This window comes from Camelus dromedarius, chromosome 17, assembly GCF_036321535.1.
Source record: "Camelus dromedarius isolate mCamDro1 chromosome 17, mCamDro1.pat, whole genome shotgun sequence".
Lineage (NCBI taxonomy): Eukaryota > Metazoa > Chordata > Mammalia > Artiodactyla > Camelidae > Camelus > Camelus dromedarius.
This window is the reverse complement of record NC_087452.1, coordinates 3,980,900-3,991,625: the sequence shown is the minus strand read 5'-3', so window position 1 is coordinate 3,991,625 and position 10,726 is coordinate 3,980,900. Positions and strand designations below refer to the sequence as shown.

General features: G+C 42.2%; 1 protein-coding gene across 2 annotated transcripts; it reads right to left on the bottom strand.

The window, feature by feature from the left end:
• Nucleotides 1-1,959: 1,959 nt before the first annotated feature.
• On the bottom strand, nucleotides 1,960-10,675 carry MBD4 (methyl-CpG binding domain 4, DNA glycosylase). 2 transcript variants are annotated; one of them, XM_064496230.1, is made up of 8 exons: nucleotides 10,392-10,675; nucleotides 8,658-8,884; nucleotides 7,387-8,240; nucleotides 4,846-4,920; nucleotides 4,630-4,764; nucleotides 3,817-3,966; nucleotides 3,272-3,375; nucleotides 1,960-2,362 (listed from the first exon to the last, which is right to left on the bottom strand). In XM_064496230.1, exons 1-8 carry the CDS (start codon nucleotides 10,482-10,484, stop codon nucleotides 2,285-2,287), a joined length of 1,716 nt encoding a protein of 571 aa, XP_064352300.1. In that variant the 5' UTR covers nucleotides 10,485-10,675; the 3' UTR covers nucleotides 1,960-2,284. The 2 variants fall into 2 exon arrangements, with proteins under 2 accessions (XP_064352300.1, XP_064352299.1); XM_064496229.1 differs by having other exon boundaries at nucleotides 1,960-3,375.
• Between the last annotated feature and the right edge of the window lie 51 nt (nucleotides 10,676-10,726).

The window sequence follows — 10,726 nt, the reverse complement described above, 5'->3', positions numbered from 1 at the left end:
CGGAAGGCCACGGGTTATATATTTAGGAGAAATGCCCAGACAGGCAAATCCATATAGGCAGAGAGCAGACGAGAGGTTTCCAGAGGCTGGGGGAGGGAAGGGACATCGGGCTTGCTGACAGGAAAGGGGGCTCTACTCCGGGTAACAGAAACACCCTGGAGTTAGTGATGATGGTTGCACAACACTGTGAACGTACTAAAACCCACTGTATTGTACACTTTAAAAACGGTTAAATGAATTTTATGTGAATTTTGTCTCCATAAAAGAAGTCAGAAAAAACCCAAACACTTGAGGTACCACCTTTACTGGGATCCATTATTTCTGTGACTCTCTGAACAACCTAAGGTCATCACTCAGACCATCCTGATGGGCCACATTAACGTAGGACTTTTGTTAAGCCAGGCTCCATTTAAGCAATTTCATGCATTAACTTAATAATCATAACAACTGTGTGAGGTAGGTACCACTGACCCATTCTAAAGAGATGAGGAAACAGATGGGAGCCCAAGTGTAAGCCTGGAAGCCACCAACTTTTGAGAGGTGACTAGGGGTGCATATGGCCTGAGCTGCCCTGCTGTGTCCACAGGCCCATAATCCTGGAGAAGCTGGGAGGGGACCTGACATCAGGCCCCGCCGCCCACCACACCAGATGCCCCAAGCTTGGTGCTGGCCCTACCCTCCAGCCCCAGGTATGGCAGGGTTGCAGGGCTCCTCCAGACTCTGTGCTGCAGTGTTGGGCACCCTGTCCACACACCTTACCCTTTTGTTCCCTTTCATTATCATGTGTACGTTTCTCTCTCCTGTGAGGGTCTCTACAGAACCTTTTCTTCTTTGTGCTCCTCCCCAGCACAGAGCTTTGCACTTGGTGAATGCTACTTTGATGTCTGTTAAATAAAATGTGATCGGAAGTTATGAAGTGGGTGTTTTCCTTGGGGGTGGTTGTAGCCAGTTTTCCTGTTCTCTGTTCAAAATCCATCCTTCTCTAAAAAATGAAACCCACTAAAGTGGAAACAACCAACTAGCTCTGCAGCACACTGTATCCTGGTTCTGTTCACACTCCACCCGACAACAAGGGTAGTCTTCCTAGAAATTTATTTTTAATTTATTAAATTAATTTAGTTTTCAAATGGCCATTGATAATTGAGGCTTAACAATTTAGGGTTTTTTTGGTTTGTTCTGTGAGTTCTTGATAAGGTAAACATTTCAGTATTTGAGCCATACCATTATAGTACCTGTATTAAAAAATGGCATACCACTTAAAAGGTCCTGTCCTCCAGCTGGAAGATGAGAGATGGGTAAATACTTGATTTTTCAGAGGGATCAAGGCAAATGCATGAGCTGAAAGCCAACACCCTGCAACAGAACTGCAGGTGGATATTCATATTAGGTTATGAAATGGATGCTAGGGTTAAACCTCCAATTCCTAAAACCCAGCACAGAGTCATCAAGCACACATGATGACAAGATAAATACTGTGTGATACTGTTTATATGTAGAATTTAAAAATTAAAACAAACTAGTGAATATAACAAGAAAGTAGCAGACTCACAGACAGAGAACAGACTAGTGGGTACCGGTGGGGAGCGGGGCAAGGGGCAACATGGGTGGAGGACTGGGAGGTATAAACTACTGGGTGTATGACAGGCTTAAGGATGTATGTACATCACTGGGAATATAGCCAATATTTTGTAATAACTGTAAATAAAAAGCAACTTTTAAAAATTGTATAAAATTTAAAAATTAAACAAAAAGAACACATGATGAAAGAATCTTATTTTTCTTTGTGGGTTAGCAGTTTTTAGTAAAAATATTTTTATTAATTGACTGCCTAATATACCCTATACTATCTTTTCTTACATGTGTGACTGAAAACTCTTTGATTGCTTCTTCATACAACAATTGTGTGATACCATTTTCCATAAAAAGACAATAGAAAGTCTAATTTTCCCTCACACAAGGTTGAAAGAAATTTGTTTTGTATTATTGATAATTTAGAAAAGTTTTTTCATCTTCAGATCACATTTCATTATTGGAAAAGTCATACATTTTTAGGATTGTTGTCAAATAACAATTTATTAAAAAAAAAAAACTCAAAACATGATCCAGCACGTGCAGTAGCGAAGATCTACCAGTGGCACACATTGAGAAAACAGACATCAGGTTTCTAGTTGGGCTCATTAAAATCTACACACCTGGAAAGGTAGTTGGTTGTGCTTAATGGAATTGTTAAGAATCAGAGGACAGAGCAATGTACAAAAAACAAGTTTGAAAACTTCAAAGCGTTTTAAGATAGACTTAATTTTTCATGATTTTCCCAAAGCCAGTCATGATATTTATTTAACTTATGGTCTTCAGGGTGTACCTGGAAGAAACACAACCATTAGGAGACAGAGGCCTTTATGTAAGTTAGTCAGAAATACACTTTTTAAATTGGCTTTTTAAAGATACAGTTGGGGAACAGTGCCTTATGAGAATATACCTGAAAATTATAACCTTTAACCTAATGGGATTCATGAATCCTTAAAATTATACCTTACATTAAAGTATTCCTTTACAGCTGACAAAGCGTTTTCCAATTTGGTGCTAGTCTTCACCAGGACCCGGGGCTTGGGGTGGTGATAATGTGCGTCAAGTGTTAATATGCTGTTTTCCAGAAGGAGGTTATAGACCCTGAGAGTTAAATGGATTGCTCAGGTCACAACAAATGGTGAAGCAGGGATGGGCTTGGACAGATCTACCAGCTGAATGCTTCAGGGCAAGTCACAGACTAAGTGGGCAGTGTAAGCAGGCTAAGTGGGCAATGCCCACGGCTGCGAGGATGCCACCCGGATGCCTGTGGGCTGGGCACAGCGCACTCAACAGAATGGCAGCCAAAGTAGGACCCACTTAGTACAGAAGTGGCCTGAGACCACTAGGAGAAACCCAACCAGTGTGCACCCCATGCCCAAACCTGCCTGCTTCCCTTCAGTGCTCATGACGGGACAGGAGAAAACGCCACCAGGCCTAGAGACGGCATATGAGTGGGAATGACAAGAACCGGGCCAGAAGCGGCAACTGATGGAGGTTGGTCAGCGTCTGCAGACTTGGGAGCATCTGTGGATCCCCTCCTGCTGTTAATAACCCCACTCAGCACTGCCCCTCAAGCCTGGAACAAAACTGGTTGTGACTGTAAAGGTGTGTGTGTCCAAGGAATAGTTTTAGCCCTAATGGTGGACTTACTCTGTCTTGGGGACAAAACGTGCTGGGGCATCATGGCTGGGAGTGGCCTTACCTGCTTCCACTCATTGACGCAAAAAATCCGGTAAGAGTCGTTGCCGTACTTGCCAATCCCGTGAAGCTCGATTGGATACTTCCACTGCTTCGTCAGATACTCATCTGAGAACACAACACCCACCTATCAGGCCAGCCTCTAGAAAAACACTTCCCTGAAACGGAGAAACAGCGAAAGGGAGGGGAGAGAATCTGCTCTCCTCTGCGTTCCTGCAGCGCCCACCCCTGAATAGACTGCTCACTATTACTGTTTTGTGTTGAGCTGATGAGACAGAGGTAATGTCCTTGAGGTCAACTGGGCTGTCTGCTTCACTGACTTCTTCCTTGAACCCTGCCCACAGGGCATGACCCAGTGCTAGGCAAAGATTCATTGCCTGGGTCAGTGGGAGACTATGGTCTGGGGCAAGCGAGCTATTTCCAAACGCCTTTGGTGCTTGAGCTGAATGACCTCTACTCATGTAGCGTCTGAGGACATTAAAGTTCAAGGTGTGGCGCTCTTGCCCAGGCACAGTTTATGCTTTTCCCTTTAGATATGTGGGAAGGTACCTGAGAACTTGATAATGGTTTTTGCTCGAAGATCATAGAGACCGAGGGGCTTAAGAAGTTCAGAAACATCTCTCCAGTCTGCCGCTCTTGCCACCTCAGCTGAAGGGTACTTCTCCAGGAACTGCCAAAGCACAGGGATCGCCATCCTGCCTGCGAAGTAAAAACAACCGTGTGATGGAGGACAAGCCTCCAGATGGGCTGATTTTAGGTTCAGGTACTGCCTTATCTAGAAATCTCATATAGAGGGGTCTGTCTGTCTGTCTGTCTGTCTGTCTTCCTTCCTTCCCTCCCTTCCTTCCTTCCTTTCTAAACCACTGATGAGAAGACATTACCCCAATCAGCAACCACACTCAGAGTCAAAAAATAGCATTAACCTATTTGGTTAACAGTTCAAATTAAGCTGAAACCCGGCCTTGCATGATACCAGTTTTTAAATAATCAGATCATCAGATAACTGGTGTTACCCAAAAGCATATGGAACACAAGGTGCCAATGACATTAAAGAAAACATCTGGTGAAAAAGCAATGCTTCTGTACGTGACAGAGAGAGGAGGAATGTTAAGTAACTGATTTTCATTGATGACCAAAATGAATTTGGAAGTAGAAAATGAATGAAAATCTGCTCCTTAATGCTCAAAAGGCTGTTGGACGTCATCTAGTCGAAGCCTCTCACAGGTGAAGAGTTTGAGGGCTGAAGGAAGGGCTTATCTGAGGTCAAAATCAAACTCGAGCCCCAGGCCTCCTAATCGGCCACTGCTCCTTCTCCTCATCACACTGTCTCTACTAAGGCAAAGATGAAGAGAATCCACAAACCTGAGGTCCGATTGAGAAATATAGTCGCGATGAGCAGCTTCCAAGGATCGTGAAAAAGTGTTTCTTGGACGAGATTAAAAGGTGACCGAGGAGGTGTCCACTTCTTAAAGGCCTTTCGTCGTGGGGGGCTAAGAGCTAAACAAACACACTGCGTCAGAGCTGAACACCGGGAATAGTTAAATTTAAAGTCTGGTTTTCTGACTGGAAAAGGGATACCTTCTTTGTTGTATTTGCTGGAAAAATACAGGCTTGTTTTCCTTTTTTCTATTTGTGTCCGTGGGATGGTGTCTTCTGAAAAGGAAGAGTGAACACTGTTTATAGAATCTATGGTTTAGCTTAAAGAAATATTCAGGGGTGCAAATAATAATAACACCATCACCACCACACTACTACTGTAAAGCATGCAGTAGGTGTCAGGCACCTTTCCAAGCAGTTTACAAAAATTAACCAATTTAATCCTACTGATGACTATGAGCTCGGTAGGTACCATTTTACCTCCACTTTACAGATAAGGAACCTGAGGTACAGAGAAGCTAGGTAACTTGCCCAAGGTCACAGCTAGTAAGTGTCAGAGTTGAAATTCTAATCCAGGCAGACTGACTTGAGGTCATGCTTTAAACCATTCTGTTATACCAGTTCTCTACGGTTTATGTCAGAGTTCACTGTAATGAAAAATTGGAAATAATACAGAATATTTTATTTTGGCAGGGGAGGTAATTAGGTTTATTTATTTATTTTAACGGAGGTACCGGGGATTGAATCCAGGACCTCGTGCATGGTAAGGAGCACTGTACCACTGAGCCATACCCTCCCTCTAGAGTATTTTAAACTGCGACCCAGTTGTACAATGTGGTCATTGAAATATTTTGAGACTATATCATGAATGTTTTTCCCATGTCATTAATTTTCAACTGAAAAAAGCAATATTCAACATATGATCTAAATTTAATAAAGAGAAAAAATATGATACAAAGATTAGAATGAAATAAACCACAATGGTATAATGGCTGTTGCTAATTTTTCTTTTCTCCTTTACTTTTCTACATTTTCCAAATATTCTTCAGTGAATACTTTTACCAAAAAAAAACCCAAAAAACAAACAAACAAAAGGATAGATAAAACAGAACCTGCAGAAAAACCTAAGATCTGGACCTTTTTACATCTGAGGCCACTACCTCCTGGGAAGTTAAGTGAATTTACCAGACTCTTTGACCACCATTATTAGGCTTCTCAAGGTTTTAAAATCATCACATTTAATACTCACTATAGCCATACCCTCTAAATTTGAATGTCAGTTAGTAATACTTTGCGTTTGTATAGCGTGAAGCCACTTTTTCACTTCTCATTTTACAATATTCATGATATGAAAAACAGGACTGGTGAGGGTTATTACCTGTATTTTACATGAAGACTCTAAGGCTTAGAAATTAAGCAACCATCCCAAAACAACAGTGGGATTACAGTAGACTGGGGTAAGTATCCAGGTCTCCAGATAATGAATCTAGTGTCTTCTGCTATTCTAGTTTGAATAGACAAAGCCTGTAGAAGGTAAAAAAGGGTAGAACAAAAGAAACTGCCCTTACTGGGTACCTGTTAATTTCTTCTGTGGGTTCCTATAAATAACTACGGACTAGCCTCCTTTATTGCTAGGAGACTAAGCTCTGTTTACTCAGCAAATTCTGAAGTCTACCATTCCATTCGATGTCTATTAACTACAGTAAGTGGACCGTCTTATGTTGAGAACTAGACTTCTTTATGCATAGGATGAATAGGATACTTCCATTTTAGTCACAAAAGGATGTTTTTGATATTTTATATGCCCATTATACTAGCAATAAATCTCAAGGCTTTAGGAGCTCAAAGTCTTTAAAGTACAGGCTTGAAGAATTTTAATACAGTTCCTAGGTCAATACAGTCCCGTTCTGTTCAAGTTAGAGAAATTCCAGGCACAGGAAAGATATAAAGTCATGAGGGGCACCAAGAGCAGGAACCAAGCCTAACCCCCTGTTCCACCAATTTGTCCAGCTGTCTCCCCACAGGACTTTAAGTAAAATTACTATTCTTTTTAAAGGAGTTATTCATTATACCACTATGGCACAATGAATAACTAATACAGGGCTGCTCAAAAGGTCTCCTTTTTATTTCTTATTCACTGAGGTATTATAAAGGCAAAATTGCTAAGCTCTGAACTCTGTATTAAGAGCATATTACAAATAATAGATGAACTATGTGATTACCGTTTTGAATTATTTAGAGCTCTGAAGCATTTTAGAGAAGCATTATATTACAATAGAAGGTAAAAATGACTAGGATATACACAAAATTAAATTGGAAGCCACACATCATGTAATAAATAGCAGGAGGGGTGCAGAGAGACTATTCTCGACCAGTTTATGTATAAAAGGAGTCTCCCCCAAACCTTTTCACAAGTGAAGACTTTTCCTTCCCCCTAAAGTTGTAAGATTACTGGCTGGGAAAAAGGAAAAGCACCGCTGAGGACAGTCCTGGGTGTTGCACCAGGGAGCAAGGGTAGCAGCTGTTAATTGCACAACTGTCCTCTGCTGGGGGCACCGAGGCAGTAGCCAGCAGATTCCTCCTCTGCCATAGAAAGGGCTTAAAAACCAGTTAGATCAACTGGTAGTATGTATCTGACATGTGGCCCTATTTCTTTGTTCTAGTCCCACATCCTAATCAGGTTCAGGCATGAAATGCAACATCCTCATCACATGTTTAACAGCGCTCCAGTGCACTGAATACCTTGAGACGGTTCCACAGAAGTAGAGTCTTTCTCCGTTTGTGAGCAGCTGTCCATTTCAGAGCAACATTTTGAAACGTCAACATGCAAATGTTCCTCCCTTTCCCCAACTTCTACTTTTGTTCTTACTTCCTCAGAGTCTAAAAAGGTGTCCTTGTACTTCCTGTTGCGTTCTGCTTCTTTGGTTGAACATGATTTGTTTGTGATACCAGAAGTGATTTGTTCAAAGTTTGATCCTGAACTTGGTGATTTTTCTTTACCAAGCCTCTCTTCCTCGTAGGTCACACTGAAGGTCTTGTCACTCTCTTTGGCATCAGAAATGCAACAAGCTCTATCAAGCTGACTTTCTTGTGCAACAGGTTCGTTCTCAGCATCCACTGCCTTATTATGCACAGATTCTCTTTTTCTGTTACTTTGGACAGGATCTGGAAGACTCTTCTGGCACCTGGTTTTAGCTTTCTTCTTTTGGGTTCCTTTCAAAATAGTCTCCTTTCCTTTGGACTTTCTAACCTTTCTGGAGTCAACATCATTAACACCCTCATCTTCTTTCAAAAGCAAATGAATGGAAGTAAAGTCAGATAGTCCTCTGCCATCTTGCAATTCCAAACTACCACTTGGCAGAGGAAACACATCTTTTTTCCACCTGCTTCGTGTCCTGAGGTTCTGGTTTGAACTGTTACTTTCCTTTAGCAGTCGGGATGTCAGAGCTGCTGTGCTTCGATCTTTACATCCTGACTTGGTGCCCCTTTTAGGAAGTACAGTAAAATCAAAATCTTCTGGTTTAAGAGAAGTCTCTCCACTTTTGTGAAGATAATTAGCAAGTGAACTTTTGGATCTGAACTTCAGTCCCTGTGGGCTAGAAAATGATATTAAAGAAAACTTATTGCTAGTAAATAAAAGTGTCTTTTAAAAAGAACTGGACGACAATTTCAGATTTTTTAACTAATAATTCCCAAACTCTCCCATGGGCATTTGTCATTTAAAATAAAAAACAGTGATAAAATGATACTTTTAAGTTGTTTCCTCTATGATAATGTAACATAATTTTACAAATATAACTTAAGTGCAACCTTACCATTAACTATTCACAGTAGGAGAAAGTGTATTTGCCCCCAAATCACTTGGTATAACTAATCAGTGACACTCGAGGAACAGAATCCATTATGATTTTATGGTAAAAATGGAAGAAAGCCAAGATTCCTGCTATGCTTTCCCGTCACCTGTCTAGACAAAATGATTTGGCTGTACTATCTTTACCACCTTGCATACTCACCTTATAAAATAAACGTCATATCTTCCTGCTGTTTTCCCAGATAACCGCTGCTTCACCACTCTTTCCCATCCGCATGGGACGGACTTACGGCACTCTGTCACCGCTGTACCACCAAACTGAGCAGGAGCAATTGGATCTTGTGGCAGGGGGTTACACTCACTGCTGCTTTTTATCATCATTTGCTTCTCGTCTTCTCTCGCTCTTCCTGATCCCAGAGCAACACCTTCCTCCCTGAAAAAAAGAAAAGACAAATTACGCGTGATTAGCTCATTTAAAATTTATGTGATTCTGCTTATTCAATTTCAGTCCATGACAGAGAAGAACCACATGGACTATTTGGACTATGGGAGAGATTAAACTCAATGTGGACCAGTCTTGCTATGAGAGTATCTCCCTGCCCTCCAATACATTCCTGTCCTCCAACATGGGTTAAAAAGCGTTGGAAATTTCTGCACAGTGAAAAGCTCAAACTATTTGTTAGAAACTTGTTGTTGTTGTTGTTAATCACTGAATAGGGCTGGTATAACGATTTCTGGTGACACCTGGCATAAGTCTAAAAATATGAGCCAACAGCTGAGCTCTTAACCGGGGAATCAACAGAACGGCTTAAAGGAGTCAGTGAGACACCCTCTTCCTCCCCAAACAAGTGACATAAAATTTTTTTATATATGTGTGTTTTTCTAGGGGGACAGTGTCTACTACTTTCATCAGAGGTTGTAATCCTCCAAAAGGTAAATAACTTCTAACACAGAATTTTCAAATTCTCTTTCATTCTTGATCTGATAACCTTGTGAGGTAGGTAGGATAAGGCTTACTCTCATTTTATTGATAAAATTGCGTGACAGGGAGATTAAGTTACTTGTAGAACTGATACCAGAAGTTAGGTCTACTAAATCTTGGTCTAATACTTCTCCCCTGTACTACTGTTGAAAACTTCAGTAGAGTGTATCCTAATCACTAAATCACACATTTTAAAAGTTGGATGGGTCTAACCAACTTCTTACCTACAAGTAGGGAAAATAAGCAAGAGCTAGTGATTAACTAGAATTAGAATCAAGGATCTCTTTCGTAATTGGGGTTAAATAATTTTGGGGAGCTGGGTGGATCTTAAGAAATTACATGGTTCACAATTTTGGAGACAAGGAAACTGAATCCTGGTGAAAACAGTACAAACTTTAAAATCAACAGACTGGGTTCAAATCCCATCTCTGCCATTTACTAGCTGTGTCCAAGAGCAAGTTACTTAACCTCTCAAAGTCTGTTTCTCCATCTGTAAAAAGGAGGTAGTATCTCTTAAGGTAGTTCTGAGTAAATTTTGGGAGTAAAAAAAAAAAAATAGGTAAATCATCTTAGCCCCATACCACTCATACACAAGTACTCAACAAATGACTGCAGCCTCGTTTGTTCTCAGAGGACTCATTTCTGGGGCAGCTCTGGCTGCTTAACATGACATCTCCAAGGTCTTCCTAGTACTCTCCAACCCAAGCAGTCGTCTCCTGCACTGGAAACCTCCCTGCTCTCCCCAGCTCCCTGGTCATTTCGGGAAACGAAGTTAGGAGCAGCCACGACCGACCCCACCGGGAAGGGTACCTGAGCTCCAGCCCCTGCTCGCAAGAACTAACCCTGCGGGGCCCGATGTCTCCGTGGATCCTAGGTGAGAAAGGCCCACCCACCTTCTACTCCCCCGCTCCCATTTACAGGTGGTGAAACTGAGGCCCGAAAGGGGACAATAACTTGCCGGAGGTCACACGGCCGGTCTGGGACTGGGCGCTCACTGGCGGTGAACGACGCGGCAGCTCCGCAGTCGTCCAGGCTCGGACTCTCCATCCCAGCGGTTCCCCTCCAGCGGGCTGCGCCTGCTGCAGCGGACCAAAAGCGTGCAACGCCCTACGTGTGGAGTGGAGTAAGACGCGAAAATTTCCTTAGCTCAGAGCGCTGGGTACAAACCAACAGCTGGAAACAGCGATAGATGCCTCATCAGCTTTTCGGCCGCCCCCCGACCACAGCCGCCATTTCCACGGCTCAGCCAATCAAATCCTTGGTCGAGGAAGACGCACCGCCCCCCCGCC